At 43.0% G+C, this 17,056-nt stretch overlaps 1 protein-coding gene across 14 annotated transcripts in view; it reads right to left on the reverse strand.

The window, feature by feature from the left end:
- GRB10 (growth factor receptor bound protein 10) overlaps positions 1–17,056 on the reverse strand; it is a 395,303-nt gene that overhangs the window by 138,360 nt on the left and 239,887 nt on the right. For all 14 annotated transcript variants that reach the window (XR_008844002.1, XM_056520328.1, XM_056520326.1 and 11 more), the window contains one exon: positions 4,884–4,999. Coding sequence is in view for 13 of the 14 variants with exons in the window: in XM_056520328.1 (XP_056376303.1) it covers positions 4,884–4,999 (116 nt within the window). In the remaining variant the exon portion in view is untranslated. The remainder of the gene's footprint in view (positions 1–4,883; positions 5,000–17,056) is intronic.

Here is a 17,056-nt window from a genome sequence, read left to right on the forward strand (position 1 = left end):
ATGATAACACTTTAAAAACAGTCGACAAAGAGTTAATGGTTAGATTTAAGGACCGGGGATATTCAACCCCGGTCCTAGAAAAGGCATGCAGCAGAGTGGACAAGATCAGCAGGACGGAGCTGACAAAATATTCAAGGAGAAACACAACTAGTAGAGTAGATGATAACCCCCAAGTAATGGCAACAGATATGCAGAGCGATAACAAAAGCCTTAATAAAAATAAAAACTCTAGAAAACCGTTTTGTCACCCCTTATAGTGTACAGTTTGGAAAAATTAAACACATTATAAATAAATATATCCCCGTGTTGGAAACGGATCCCATACTGAAAGAAATTGTATCAGATGGCATAGCCGTAGTCTCCAGGAAGGGCCCCTCACTTGGAGCAGCTTTATCATCTAGTCTCTTTTATAGCAGGAGCAAAAACGAAGGAGAAAGTATTAGTCAAATGAACCACCAACAGATGTGGCTCAAATCCATAGGTAACTATAGGTGCGGCCATAATAAATGTTTAACGTGTAATTACATGGACATCACAAAAGATTTTGTATCAAGCAATACAGGGATTAGTCATGCCATTCGGAGCTACATAAACTGCAACACAAAAAATGTGGTTTATGTGGCAACCTGTACCCAGTGCAGCCTGCAATATGTAGGCTGCACGGGCAACCCATTAAAAATGTGATTCAGAAAGCATGTATCAGATGCCAGTAACAACAGCATTAATATAGCCATGTTATCCAGACACTTTTGGGAGGCACGTGCAGGTAATACTAGGTCACTTAAATTGACAGGTTGGAGAGAGTCAAATTGGGCCCTAGAGGTGGCGATCTAAAAAGAAAACTTTATAATCGAGAGACATACTGGATCTTTGTGTTAGACACCAGATACCCGAGAGGGATGAATAAAAGACTAGATATGATTATGAAATGTCCCTAAACACGTGTAGTAAGATGCACTGATGTATTAACTATAAGAGATCCAGGTGTCAATCAATAAAATCCAGTGTTGAGAAATAAGCCATATAGTTTGAGATATGTCATGATGGGTCGTTATATCTATTTATGCGATCACTTTATATATTTTTTCCTGGGGTAATATAACACATAGAAGCTAAAATGATTATATAAACAAAAAATGAAATTATAAGAAACAATAATAACACTATTAAATATTGCACATGACACACAAACTACATTTCGTGTGTCAATAATGTTATATTGTATTTATGTATGGTTAATCATGGTCTTTTTTCTCTATGTTCCCTTAGTTATTTAAGAAGCACCTCTCTGAACCAAGATAAATGTCTATGATAACCCTGTAAGACGTGGACGTTGCATCAGAAGGGTGGTAACTATTGGCAACGGCGATAGTATCAATCTAGAAGCCGACAAAAGAAACCTGAATCTCATTGATGGATACATCTTTAACAATATATCTTTAAGAATGGCATCAACATAATATTGTATGTACCGTATATACTCGAGTATAAGCCGAGTTTTTCAGCACGATTTTTCGTGCTGAAAACACCCCCCTTGGCTTATACTCGAGTGAACTCTCCACCCGCAGTGGTCTTCAACCTGCAGACCTCCAGAGGTTTCAAAACTACAACTCCCAGCAAGCCCGGACAGCCGATGGCTGCCCGGGCTTGCTGGGAGTTGTAGTTTTGAAACCTCCGGAGGTCCGCTGGTTGAAGACCACTGCGGCCTTCGACATCATCCAGCCCCCTCTCACCCCCCTTTAGTTCTGTACAGTACTCACCTCCGCTCGGCGCTGGTTCGGTGCTGCAGAACTGTCCGGAGAGGAGGTGGTCTGGTGGGATAGTGGTTCCGGGCTGCTATCTTCACCGAGGAGGCCTCTTCTAAGCGCTTCGGGCCCGGCCCCAGAATAGTCACGTTGCCTTGACAACGACGCAGAGGTACGTTCATTGCCAACGTACTTCTGCGTCATTGTCAAGGCAACGACTCTATTCCGGGCCGGAAGCGCGGAGAAGAGGCGCCCCCGGTGAAGATAGCAGCCCGGAACCACTATCCCACCGGACCACCTCCTCTCCGGATAGCCCTGCAGGACCGGACCAGCGCCGAGCGGAGGTGAGTACTGTACAGAACTAAAGGGGGGTGAGAGGGGGCTGGATGATGTCGAAGGCCGCAGTGGTCTTCAACCTGCGGACCTCCGGAGGTTTCAAAACTACAACTCCCAGCAAGCCCGGACAGCCGATGGCTGCCCGGGCTTGCTGGGAGTTGTAGTTTTGAAACCTCTGGAGGTCCGCAGGTTGAAGACCACTGAGGGCGGATGATGAGAAGAGGATGATGAAGGGGGGGTGTGGGATGATGACAAGAGGATGATGAAGGGGGGGTGGGATGATGAAGGGGGGTGGGGATGATGAAGGGGGGTGTGTGGGATGATGACAAGGGGATGATGAAGGGGGGTGGGGATGATGACAAGGGGATGATGAAAGGGAGATGTGTGGGATGATGACAAGGGGATGATGAAGGGGGGATGTGTGGGATGATGACAAGGGGATGATGAAGGGGGGATGTGTGGGATGATGACAATGGGATGACGACAGGTGATGATGATGAGGGTCTGGATGATGACAGGCGGTGATGATGATGAGGATGTTAATGACGGGGGTCTGGATGATGACGGGGGGGATGAGGTATTTCCCACCCTAGGCTTATACTCGAGTCAATAACTTTTCCTGGGATTTTGGGTTGAAATTAGGGGTCTCGGCTTATACTCGGGTCGGCTTATACTAGAGTATATACGGTATGTATGTATGTATGTATAGATAATGTTTATGCGACAAATATGAACCTGATTCTGATTCAAGCTAGTCCGTTTGCCAGTATATCCAAGCCACCCACCTGATTGCAGCCAACACATCTCTTTAAGGTTCTTCCATGTTTTCCAAGTATTCTTGAAATTTTAACTAATTGATGACGTATCAGGTCATTTGACTTGGCGCTCTTGTATTTTAACTTGTATGATCCGCACAATATGTCAGTCTACGATTAAGCACTTGTGTGTGAAATGCGTCAGACATTGTCCTCTGTCGAGTGATCTCTGAATTTTCCAATAAAGAACAAGCTTTTATCCGCAAGCCTAGCGCTGGACAATCCTTTTCTTCTGCATTATTTTTTATTTATTTAATTTGTTTATTATTTTTTTTGATCAAATATGTACACAATAGGTAGCTCAGGTATAAAATGTCTGTTGCTGCTGAAAGAGCAGGCACACTCCATGGTATATGTAGGTGGGTAGACAAGGACATGAAGGGACCCTCCAATCTCAATGTCACTGTCCCCCGTTGACAGTCACCACTCTGGAGATCAGAGATGACTCCGAGTGGTGACAGTCCTACAGATAAGGGAGTTTCATTGCCAAAAAAAGGACCCTGAGCTTATGATTTTGGGCATTTTCCAGCAGAAAAATGAGCCCTCCGGTAAAAAAAATATATTCTTTTTATTTTTTAATATTTAAAAAATATTTTTTAATTTTATTTTTTTCTCAAAATTTATATATTTTTATTTTTTTAGATATTTTATTTTTACTCTTTTTCATATTTTTTTTTGATATTTTATTTTTTTTTTTCAAATTCATTTTCCTCTTTTTCTAATTGATCGAGTATAGAACTGACCTCCATGCATTCAATATAGGAGTAAAAAGATATACTATAATATACATTGTTTTGATAAGTGTGTGTTTGAGTTTGGCATATAGTCTGAACAGGAACTTGTTAAGGTAATCTATAGCGCCGGCTCCGAGGCTCACACTGAGGCTGAATAGCCAGAGTGGTAGCCAAGGTAACAAGCGACGCCAGTGCAGTAGTATGTGAAAGCGGTCATGTGATCCGAGGCGAGTCAAGTGACGAGTCACATGACAGCCCTGGATCCGGACCGCATCTCACACAGGCGCAGTGGCGTTTTTACCCACGCCAACAGATGCCATGACACTTAACAGAGCAGGTAAGAGTCTATCTCCTTGTTTTATGTACATCAATATAGTTGTTCAGGTCTTCTATATTATTATAATGAAATTGGAGCAGAATATTTCAAGCATTTTAATGTTTAAATCACTTATATGCACTTTAATGCACATGTATACACTTTATTGAGAAGGAGGTGCAATGAAGATATGTAATGTACAAATGGAATGTTTTTTATGCACATGATATTTATGAAATTTTTGAGATCTTTGTATAATTATCACTTAATTTGCAATTTGATGATGTATTGTTCACATGGGTATTTAAACCCCTTACTGGTGTGTAGCACTAAGCTTGAAAATGGCTCCATAAAGAGCAGAAACGTTGCTTGTACTGATGTGACAGAAATAAAACCCCTATTTTTTCCCTGACTTTTGGAGTGCCGCGTTGTTGCTGGATGCTAACTAAGGACTTTTTATCAAGAAGTTTTGGACGCTGGCACACACACTTCTGATGCTGAGTAGTGCTGCAATATATCTTTTCTGATAGAGATATTATAATAGATAGAGATAGATATATATATATATATATATATATATATATATCTCTCTCTCTATCTATCTCACACAATAACCCCCCCCCCCCCCCCCCCAAAAAAAAAAAAATGGATGATTAAAATCAGATAGTTGTGGATATTGCTGCTAGGATCCCCAGCAATTAACTATTATGAGGCTAAGCAGCTACTGACACACCTAAATACATGGACATGCACAGCTAAACTTGCTATTTGCATTGACTCCATCATGGCTGATATAGGTGGATCAACCTGAGCATCATTACAGACAGACAAACTTTTAAACATAAAAAAACGTAAAAAAATTAAAATTCTAATAACGATTCAACAAGGATGGTGGGGGATGGGTACTATCATAGCAGGTTTTAAACAGTCTACTTACCACAGGATTTTTGAAAAATTCATATTTTGCATAATTCTTTCTAAACAGAAACTTGCTTTCACTTGTCATCATGGACTGAATGTGCCATACCACTTCATGGTCTTCAAGACATCTCTCTAATTGAAAATGGGATATAAAAAAAAAAATAAATAAATCACTTGTGCCTCAAGTCTCTCATCAAGTCTCATTCTTTGTTTTTATCACCAATTACTAAGTAATAGAAGTCTTTCTAAAATGGATGTTTGCCTCAATAATTTCAAAGTAGAAAAATATATCAAATGCCGGACACCTGTTATGTATTATTGCATTGTATGCATGTTATCCAATAAATGTTAAAAATTGGTTTTAAATGAAAAATGTGGACTCTTCTGCAGCTGGTATGACTTCTAATACAACTCCTGTAGCTGGATGCCAATCACAGCTCAATCATCAGATGTAGAGATGAGCGAATTTACAGTAAATTCGATTTGTCACGAACTTCTCGGCTTGGCAGTTGATGGCTTATCCTGCATAAATTCATGAGTTCAGCTTTCAGCTGCTCCCGTGGTCTGGAAAAGGTGGATACAGTCCTAGGAGACCTATTGTTGTATTTTAAGATTCTTGGTCATGTTTTTTTCTAATTTTCCATTTTACTATCTATGTTCTGTTCTGTCTGACATGATACAGAGGAGACCACTGATCTGTGATCTGTACACCAAAAAGGCAATACCAGTACATAGTGCGAAAAATAGATTATAGTTGTGCCTAGCCATCCGCCTTGGCAAATGACCTTTGTAAAAGTCACAGAATATGCCTATTAATCCCTGTGTCCATGTGGGCTTGCAATAAAGCAAATCTTCAAATGCTGTCAGAAACCGCTAAGGCAAGATGAGAGCCCCCATAATACATTCTGAAACATGTACAATAAATTAACTATAAGGGAATCAAAACATTAGAAAAAGAACAAAAACATGTTTCAGAATCTGGCTCTAATCCGTAAAAAAAATTTAATAAAAAAATTACACTCTTTAATCTAACAATCTTTACAATCCAGTAAATATCTTTACTTTGCATAAAGAAATTAAATATGATGGCTCAGTCTGTATACAACCAAGCTGTGAAGACAAATTGTTCACCAATCAATACAAACCTAAACCTATGAGAATACCTGGTCTTCTATTTGGCGGGGGGAGTGAGGAGTGTTCTTAAAGAATAAAAAACACTATGATATATGGTGAACTAAAAGTCTGTAGTCTATAAGGACATGCAATAAATATGTCAGCAAAGGGCCTTTGGGTGAGAAAGACTTACTATAATCACAACTGTTGAATCTGAATTGTTCGCACATAATCCATCGGATAAAATTACGCTCTGTAAATCCGGTGCAGCAGCCTCCTATTGTTTTAAAAATTCTATTCTGCTGCAAAGTGCACACATTGCAGAGTTTCCACAGCTGAAAATTCTGTCACAGAAATTTGAATTGCTGACTACAGAGAAAGAATGAACATGTTCACACTTTCATCTAAATCCTCTTGGAAACGCATTGTCTTCTATGGAGAAGGCACATTTCTGAGTGGTCCTAACGTTGTCTAATTCAGAATTTAGTTGGCGCTTCCACACAGAATTTTGCAGGAAAAAAAAAGGCTGAACAACTTCAACTTTATTGCAAATTTTGTAATTATTTTCTGCATCACAGCAGGTATTAGCAATTAAACTGTATTAATTATCCAGAATCTGCAGTATTTGGAAATAGGCCATGTGTGTGCTACGTGCACTGTCCGACAAAGGCCTCAGTGCCACATGGATTTTGGTTGCTAAATTTTAGGATATTTTTTTTTTATTATTATAAAGTGATTTGAACATAAGGTGCTCCTAAAGACCCTTACAAAGCTCAGGCAACCAACCAACCCACTTGAGTCAAATGCGGCCCTGGGGCCAACTGCATATTACTTTTTAGATGCTATTGAACATTAGTGGCACAAAGGAGGTCATAACATTACTTGATGTTGGTTCCAGGATCAGAACTAACACTGTTAACTATAGAAAAAGCAACAACAAAGATCAGATCCTTTTCTCTATTAAAGGAGTAGTCCAGTGGTGACTCAGTGGTGAGCAACTTATCCCCTATCCTAAGGATAGGGGATAAGTTGCAGATCGCGGGGGGTCCGACCGCTGGGGCCCCCTGCGATCTCCTGTACGGAGCCCCGACAGCCCGCGGGAAGGGGGCGTGTCAAACTCCGCACGAGGCGGCGGCAGACACACCCCTCAATACAACTCTATGGCAGAGCCGAAGCGCTGCCTTCGGCAATCTCCGGCTCTGCCATAGAGATGTATTGAGGGGGCGTGTCGGCCGCCGCTTCGTGCGGGGGTCGACACCCGCTATCTGGGCGGAGAGCTGGGGCCCCGTACAGAGAGATCGCAGGGGGCCCCAGCGGTCGGACCCCCCGCGATCTCAAACTTATCCTCTATCCTTAGGATAGGGGATAAGTTTTTCACCACAGGACTACCCCTTTAACATTCAGTGTGACTCACCATATCAAAACAAAAACAATCTAGCAACTTTTCATATCAATGCAGTTAAGAAATCACAGCTCAGGTTTATTTCCTAATCAGTAACAAAGTGTACAGAAGCTGAATTATGACAGTTGTGTGTGTCACTGCCCACAAACTGACAGACATTACTGTAAATATTGTATAATTCTGTAAAATACAGACCAAAATTTGTCATTAGCGGCCCTGTTAAAAATAAAAAAATAAAAATTCTCCTGAATTAAAAAAATATGTCTGCCTGGCTAACTCCAGCCTGTTTGAGGCCCTTGTAGATGATTTGGCACCTCAAGCAAGAACAACTGGCTGTAATACGCAATTTGAGTAGCTTCATTTGACATTATTGGGAGCGGGACCTTGCGGCCGGTGATACGCTGAGCGCAACGTGACTTGCCTTCCCGCAGGAAGCGAAAGTAGACAGGGAACAGAGAACGGGACAGATATTGGCACAACAGAGGAATGTAGGTAGGCGAGTTAAGTTTGTTCTATTTTGTTTTACAGGCTGGGCACAAAAAAATAAATAAATAAATAAATAAATAAAAAGCCACCATAGTACTCCTTTAAATGCTTTTACTTTTACTTTGTGATGCTTTTACTTATCCAAGTAATTCTGAGATTTGTGACACATCGTACTTTATTTTAGGGTAGGTTCACATCAGGGTTGTCGAACTCCATTAGGGAGCTCCCTAACTGATGCTAATGGGGAGGGTGGGCATGGTTGTTGTGACAGCAGACATCAACGGAACCCAACCAGATCCATTCACAGTTAGATGCCCTTTACTTTTTTATTACTTCATTAATTTTGAGCGGAGAAAAAAAACAAGAAAACTGACATGCAGGATTCTTTTCTCTTGCATTTTTTTTCCCTCCTGTCTGTAGCACACCTGGGGGAGGGGGTTAATTGATTAACTGCTCTCAGGTGTATAAAACTAACTGGGAAACTCTGTGAGCCCTGCTCTGACTGAGTCTCACTGAAGCTGGGTCTGTATTCTAAAGTGTTGTATTATTAAGTGTTACATCTGAGAAGTTTTATAAGCAGAAGTTGTAAGCAGGACCCACTGTAACTGTACGAATTACACTCCCTTGATAAAAGTAGTTTTTCTTAATAGTTAATAGCTGTTTGTCACCAAGGATATGGACAGCAGGATTGGAGGTTTTCTTCAGTGCACATTGTGCCACATGTATACATCTCTGGAGCAGCAGCTTCAGGGTGAATACTGCTGTGACAAATGTGAGCATGTTGCCCACCTGGAAGCTCGTATCAGAGATCTAGAGGAGCAAAATGCAACATTGAGGGCGATTGACAATCTTACAGAGCAAGCAGTTAGTGGGGTAGAAATGGAGGTTGGAGAAACTAGCCAGGAGGCCCAAGTAGGGAGCTGGGTTAATGTAGTTAGAGGGACTGGAAAAGGGGCAAGGAAAAGGAAGGTCACTTCTGCTTCTGATCTCCCAAGTAAAATTGCCAAGTTGGGCGATGATGCGAGGGCCTCAGTATCAGAGATGGCAATCCTAGTGGATATTGGTCTCCCTAACAGCCGGGGGAACAGCTCAACTAGTAGTGTGGGGGATGGTAACGCAGGTAGGCCAAGACAGTTAGTTGTGGTAGGGGATTCTATAATCAGGAAGACAGATAGAATAATTTGTCGCCAAGACCACCTCAACCGAATGGTTTGCTGTCTCCCTGGTTCCAGGGTTTGGCATGTGGTGGAAAGGGTGGACAAATTACTAGGGGGGGCTGGGGATGACCCAGCTGTCGTGGTCCATGTGGGAACCAACGACAGAATACATGGTAGGTGGAGGTCCTTGAAGAATAATTACAAGGAACTAGGTGCCAAGCTGAAGGACCTCTAAGGTTGTGTTCTCTGGAATACTTCCTGTGCCATGGGCATCGCAGGAAAGACAGCGGGAGCTTAGGGAGTTAAATGCATGGCTTAAGTCGTGGTGTGAGGGGAAAGGGTTTGGGTTTTTAGAGCAATGGGCTGACTTTTCATTGGGGTACAAACTCTATTCTACGGATAATTTGCACCTGAATGGAAGGGGGGCTGCTGTGCTGGGGGAGAGAATCCTGGAAGGGGTGGCTGAGTATTTAAACTAGGTGAGTGGGGGGAGGATAATAAAGCAAAGAAAGCAGACAGTGGGATGGATAGGTTAGAGAGGGGTCAGGACATGATGGTGGGTGGAGAGGAGTCCTGTGGGGGGAGGTTAAGAGCAGTGGATAAGGAGATTCATGCGTTACAAACCAGCTGTAAAAATAAATGTAGCCCGAAAAATTGTAATCACAATAATTCAAAAAATTCCATTAGCCCCAATAACTCAATGACTACAATAAGCCCCATTAACTCAAAAAATACCGTTAGCCCCAATAACTTAAATAACGTTAGACGCAATAACGCAAAAAATCCCATTAGCCCCAATAACTTAAATAGTACAATTAGCCCTTATAACTCAAATAATAACATTAACCCCAATAACTCTGAAAATCCCATTAGTGAGACTATATGTGTAAAACTTAATGGAAATGTAAAGTGTATGTTCACAAATGCCAGAAGCCTAGCAAATAAAATTGGGGAGCTTGAGGCCTTGATACTGGAGGAACATATTGATATAGTTGGGGTCACTGAGACATGGCTGGACTCCTCGCATGACTGGGCCGTTAATCTGCAGGGGTTTACATTGTTTCGCAAGGATAGAATGAACAGAAAAGGTGGTGGAGTCTGTCTGTATGTAAGAAGTGGTATGAAAGTCAATGTGAACGATGCCATAGTGTGTGATGATTCTGAGGAGGTGGAATCACTGGGTAGAATTACAAAAGGAGGGAAATACTGAAAAAATTATATTTGGTGTAATCTACAGACCCCCTAATGTCACTGAAGAGATAGAAGGTCGGCTGTATAAACAAATAGAGAGGGCCGCCCGGGCAGGTACAGTGGTAATAATGGGAGATTTTAACTATCCAGATATAGATTGGGGTCCGGGGTTGGCTAAAACTACATAGGGGAGAAAATTCCTAATTTTATTGCAGGATAATTTTATGGGCCAGTTTGTGGAGGACCCAACAAGAAGTGATGCCTTGTTGGATCTGATCATTTCCAACAACGCAGAGCTGGTTGGTAATGTAACTGTGCGGGAAAACCTTGGTAATAGCGACCACAATATAGTTACTTTTGACTTAAAATGTAGAAAACAAAGACAGACGGGGAAAGCAAAAACATATAACTTTAAAAAGGCAAATTTCCCTGGTCTGAGAGCTGCACTACAGGACATAGACTGGGGGGAGGTGTTCTCAAATACGGATACAGAAGGTAAATGGGACATCTTTAAATCAACTCTAAATAACTATACAGCTAAATATATACCAAAGGGGAACAAATATAAACGATTAAAACTAAATCCTACATGGCTGACAAATTAGGTTAAAAGAGCAATAAACAACAAAAAAATAGCCTTCAAAAAATTCAAATCTGATGGGTCAGCTTTAACATTTAAACAGTACAAGGAGCTTAATAAAATCTGTAAAAATGTAATAAAAACAGCAAAAATTCAAAATGAGAGACAGGTGGCCAAAGAAAGCAAAACTAATCCTAAATATTTTTTTAGATATATAAATACAAAAAAAAACAAGGACAGAGCATGTAGGACCCCTTAATAATGATAATGGGGAGGTTGTCACGGACAATCAAGAGAAGGCGGAGCTACTGAATGGGTTCTTTAGTTCTGTATACACTATGGAAAAAGGAACTGACATTGGCCAGGTCAGTGCTGGTAACACATCATATAATGTATTGAACTGGCTTAATGTAGAGATGGTACAAGGTAAGTTAAGTAAAGTAAATGTAAGCAAATCTCCAGGGCCGGATGGACTACACCCAAGAGTTCAGTAATATCTGTACCCTTGTTCATGATATTTAGAGATTCTCTGGTGTCTGGTATTGTGCCAAGGGACTGGCGCAAGACGAATGTGGTACCTATCTTCAAGAAGGGTTCTAGGTCTTCGCCAGGCAATTATAGACCGGTAAGTCTAACGTGCATTGTGGGTAAATTGTATGAAGAACTTATAAGGGATTACATACAGGAATACATAGGGGATAATAGTATTATAAGTGATAGCCAGCATGGGTTTACTAAGGATAGAAGTTGTCAAACCAATCTAATTTGCTTTTATGAAGAGGTGAGTAGAAGCCTTGACAGAGGAATGGCTGTGGATATAGTGTTTCTGGATTTTACCAAAGCATTTGATACTGTCCCTCACAGACGTCTGACAGGTAAGTTAAGGTCCTTGAGCTTGGAAACTTTAATTTGTAACTGGATTGAACACTGGCTCATGGATCATACCCAGAGAGTGGTGGTCAATGATTCGTACTCTGATTGGTCCCCGGTTATTAGTGGTGTACCCCAAGGTTCAGTACTGGGCCCGCTGCTGTTTAATTTATTTATCAATGATATAAAGGATGGTATTAACAGCTCTGTTTCTATCTTTGCAGATGACACCAAGCTTTGTAGCACGGTACAGTCTATAGAGGATGTGCATAAGTTACAAGATGACTTGGATAGACTAAGTGTCTGGGCATCCACTTGGCAAATGAGGTTCAATGTGGATAAATGTAAAGTTATTCATCTGGGTACTAATAACCTGCATGCATCGTATGTCTTAGGGGGGATTAAACTGGCAGAGTCACTGGTAGAGAAGGATCTGGGTGTACTTGTAGATCACAGACTACAGAATAGCATGCAATGTCAGGCTGCTGCTTCCAAAGCCGGCAGGATATTGTCATGTATCAAAAGAGGCATGGACTCAAGGGACAGGGACATAATACTCCCCCTTTATAAAGCATTGATACGGCCTCACCTGGAATATGCTGTTCAGTTTTGGTCACCTGTTCATAAAAGGGACACTGCAGAGTTTGAAAGGGTGCAGAGACGCGCGACTAAACTAATATGGGGCATGGAACATCTTAGCTATGAGGAGCGATTAAAGGAGTTACAATTGTTTAGTCTTGAGAAGAGACGTTTAAGGGGGGATATGATAAACGTATATAAATGGCCCATACAAAAAATATGGAGAAAAACTGTTCCAGGTTAAACCCCCCCAAAGGACGAGGGGGCACTCCCTCCGTCTGGAGAAGAAAAGGTTTAGTCTAAAGGGGCGACACGCCTTCTTTACCGTGAGGACTGTGAATTTATGGAACGGTCTACCTCAGGAACTGGTCACAGCAGGAACAATTAACAGCTTTAAAACAGGGTTAGATCCATTCCTGGAACAAAATAACATTAATGCTTATGCAGAATTATAAAACTACATCCCTTTCCCTTATCCCCTTACACCCTTCCCTTCAATTCCCTGGTTGGACTTGATGGACGTATGTCTTTTTTCAACCATACTAACTATGTAACTATGTAATTAACTCCTTAAAGACCAAGCCCATTTTTGCCTTAAGGACCAGGCCAACTTATTTTTGCATTTTCGAATTTTCCTCCTCGCCTTTTAAAATCCATAACTTTTATATTTCCATCTACAGACCCATATGAGAGCTTGTTTTGCGAAACTAATTGAACTTTTTACAATTTTATCATAAAATGTATGGCAAACCCAAAAAATAACTGTGTGAGGAAATTTAACCTGTTGGGGACGAAGGGCGTATCCATACGCCTGTGGGAATTTCGGTCCCCGCCGCGTGCCAGGCGGGGACCGGGCCGGGGTGACTGCTGATATCTATCAGCAGGCACCCCGTGCAAATGCCCAGGGGGGTCATTAGACCCCCCCCCCCCCCCCCCCATGTTGGCGATCGGCGCAAATCGTGAATTCACACTTGTGATTTGCGCCGATTCCGGGTCATTACGGGTCTATGGTGACCCGATATAGAAGGGGGATCGAGGGTGTCTAAGACACCCACGATCCCCCTAAAGCGATAGGAGTGAGGTGGCACGGGTGCCACCCCTCCTATCCCTGCTATTGGTGGTCTAGACGCGACCACCAATAGCAGATCGGGGGCGGGAGGGTTAACTTTCGTTTTCCCCGTCCTGCCCTCCCACAATAGGCGGGGCAGAACGGGGAAAACGAAGTGGAGCGGCGCCGGAGTCCACTTACCCGTCCGGAGGCAGCGGAGCAACGGCGATCGGCGACGGAGATCTGCGGCAGCAGGCGGCAGAAGAGGACGGCTCCCTGGATGCGACGGAAGCCGGTGAGTTGCCTAGCAACACCTAGAGGGCTACAGTCTGAGACCACTATAGTGGTCTGTAGACTGTAGCCCTCCAGATGTTGCAAAACTACAACTCCCAGCATGCCCAGACAGCTGTTTGCTGTGTGGGCATGCTGGAATTTGTAGTTTTGCAACAGCTGGAGGTCTACAGTTTAGAGACCACTGCACAGTGATCTCTATACTGCCCTCTAGATCTTGCAAAACTTCAACTCCTAGCATGCCCACACAGCTGTTTGCTGTCTGGGCATGCTGGGAGTTGTAGTTTTGCAACATCTGGAGGTCCACAGTTTAGAGATCACTGTTCAGTGGTCTCTAAGTTGTAGCACTCCAGATGTTGCAAAACTACAAATTCCAGCATGCCCACACAGAAAACAGCTGTCTCGGCATGCTGGGAGTTGTAGTTGCGTACCTCCAGCTGTTGCATAACTACATCTCCCAGCATGCCCTTCTGTGCCATTCACTGCACCCCTTATTACATTCGGTGAGGGGTGTAGTTTCCAAATTGGAGTCACGTGGGGGGGGGGGGGTCCACTGTTTTGGCACCATGGGGGCTTTGTTAACGCACATGGCCCCCAACTTCCATTGCAGTCAAATTCGCTCTCCAAAATCCCAGTGGCGCTCCTTCTCTTTTGAGCCCTGTGTGTCAGCAGAGCACTTTACATCCACATATGGGGTATTACAAATTTTGGGGGGCTTTTTTTTCCTTCTTCCCCCTTGTGAAAATGAAAAGTTTCAGGTAACACCAGCATTTCAGTTAAAAAAAAAAAATTTTTTATTTTCACGTCCAACTTTAAAGGACATCTGCAGTGCTGGGCAAAAAAACTTTTTTTTACCTCATTTAATAGGTCTTTGAAAGACCTTTCCAACAATGTCTCCCCCATCAAAATTGGCCCAGTCGTTCTCCCGTTATCAGCACACGAATTACGGAGGAGAAGTGAAAATAAAACTACATCTCCCATCATGCCTTGTGCTTACTTCCTGTAAGCTGCTGCCCTCCCCCTGTTCTATCCCCCCGAGCAAATTATTATATTGTGACGCCCACATCTCCCTTCCCTATGCATACACCCTCCACTTCTGCTCATCTCCCCCTCCCCATGCTGGCTCCTGTCCAGTGATGAAGCAGCTGCCTCCATGATCACTGTAGTGTGGGCACTGGAGAGTGAAAGTAAAAATGGTAAAAAAAAACCATAATTGTTTGTCTATAAAACTGTCCTGATAGGGGTCCCTCCATCTTTTTCACAACTACAACTCCAAGCATGCCCAGTTATTTTATATGCTGTTTGGGCATGCTGGGAATTCCAGTGGTGCCTCCAGCTGTTGCAAGACTACAAATCCCAGCATGCCCTGTCAGCTTTCTGCTGTATGTGCATGCTTGGAGTTGCAGAGGTGACTCCAGCTGTTGTAAGACTATACATCCAAGCATGCCGTGTCAGCTTTCTGCTGTTTGAGTGTATAAAGGAGTTGTAGTTCACCAACACCTCTACTGTATCAGGAGACTCCTGGGAGTTGTAGTTCACCAACACCTCTATTGTATCTCTGTAGTCTCCTGGGAGTTGTAGTTCACCAACACCTCTATTGTACCTCTGTAGTCTCCTGGGAGTTGTAGTTCACCAACACCTCTATTGTATCTCAGTAGTCTCCTGGGTGTTGTAGTTCACCAACACCTCTACTGTATCAGGAGACTCCTGGGAGTTGTAGTTCACCAACACCTATATTGTATCTCTGTAGTCTCCTGGGAGTTGTAGTTCACCAACACCTATATTGTATCTCTGTAGTCTCCTGGGGGTTGTAGTTCACCAACACCTGTATTGTATCTCTGTAGTCTCCTGGGAGTTGTAGTTCACCAACACCTATATTGTATCTCTGTAGTCCCCTGGGAGTTGTAGTTCACCAACACCTATATTGTATCTCTGTAGTCTCCTGGAAGTTGTAGTTCACCAACACCTCTATTGTATCTCAGTAGTCTCCTGGGGGTTGTAGTTCACCAACACCTATATTGTATCTCTGTAGTCTCCTGGCTGGGAGTTGTAGTTCACCAACACCTGTATTGTATCTCTGTAGTCTCCTGGGAGTTGTATGTCACCAACACCTCTATTGTATCTCTGTAGTTTCCTGGGGGTTGTAGTTCACCAACACCTCTATTGTATCTCTGTAGTCTCCTGGGAGTTGTAGTTCACCAACACCTCTATTGTATCTCTGTAGTCTCCTGGAAGTTGTAGTTCACCAACACCTCTATTGTATTTCAGTAGTCTCCTGGGGGTTGTAGTTCACCAACACCTATATTGTATCTCTGTAGTCTCCTGGCTGGGAGTTGTAGTTCACCAACACCTGTATTGTATCTCTGTAGTCTCCTGGGAGTTGTAGGTCACCAACACCTCTATTGTATCTCTGTAGTTTCCTGGGGGTTGTAGTTCACCAACACCTCTATTGTATCTCTGTAGTCTCCTGGGAGTTGTAGTTCACCAACACCTCTATTGTATCTCTGTAGTCTCCTGGGTGTTGTAGTTCACCAACACCTCTATTGTATCTCTGTAGTCTCCTGGGGGTTGTAGTTCACCAACACCTCTATTGTATCTCTGTAATCTCCTGGGAGTTGTAGTTCATACACCAGTGTTTCCCAACCAGGGTGCCTCCAGATGTTGCAAAACTACTACTCCCAGCATTCCCTGGTTGGAAAACACTGGCATACACACACACATAACAGGGACTACAACTCCCAGCATGTGTCATTCAGTAGTCCCCCTCCCCCCTCTCACACACAGAATCAGTATGATATTTATTCCCTGTAGTCTATACACCACCAGCCCGTGCAGTGTAATATGTCTCCTTCACACACACGTCCTCCCTGCTCTGTGGTTTGCTCTGTGTTTCCCCCATGAAAACTTGAAACCTCCCCGTGATAAGTGAGGTCCTATGTAGACAGAGCAGGGGAGGGGGGAGGAGCTGTGGACGTCCTCATTCTCCCCCTGCTTGAATCTTATAGATAGGGGCGTTTCTGAGGATGAGCCTATGGCTGCCTCAGAAAGCACCCGCTCATGCATATGCATAAGCAGGGAGGACCTGACAGAGGCTAGGGGGAGCACAAACACTGCTGGGAGGAAGAGATCTCCGTCCCCAAGATGGCGGCTGCAATGTAATGAATAGGGGACGGACGCAGGACTACTGGGCTATGCTGGCAACTCTAATATCTCAGAAACGGCTGCATATAGGTAAATAGAACTAATTGACTGAATTGTATAACTTTTGTTTGGGGAACATTTGGGCAGGGATTTTTGATCACTACAGTTGTCCTTTAATGAAAGTTTGTCAATCACCTGTAACGTGTTAAGGCTCCCTATACCCCTCGTTACTGTTGCTGATCTGGAACCATGGGGCTTCCTAAATGGGACATGCCCCCCCAAAAGACATTTATTTAGGTATAACATTATACAGTGAACACAATCTAGTGAT

The sequence above is a fragment of the Hyla sarda genome, chromosome 5 (genome assembly GCF_029499605.1).
Source record: "Hyla sarda isolate aHylSar1 chromosome 5, aHylSar1.hap1, whole genome shotgun sequence".
Lineage (NCBI taxonomy): Eukaryota > Metazoa > Chordata > Amphibia > Anura > Hylidae > Hyla > Hyla sarda.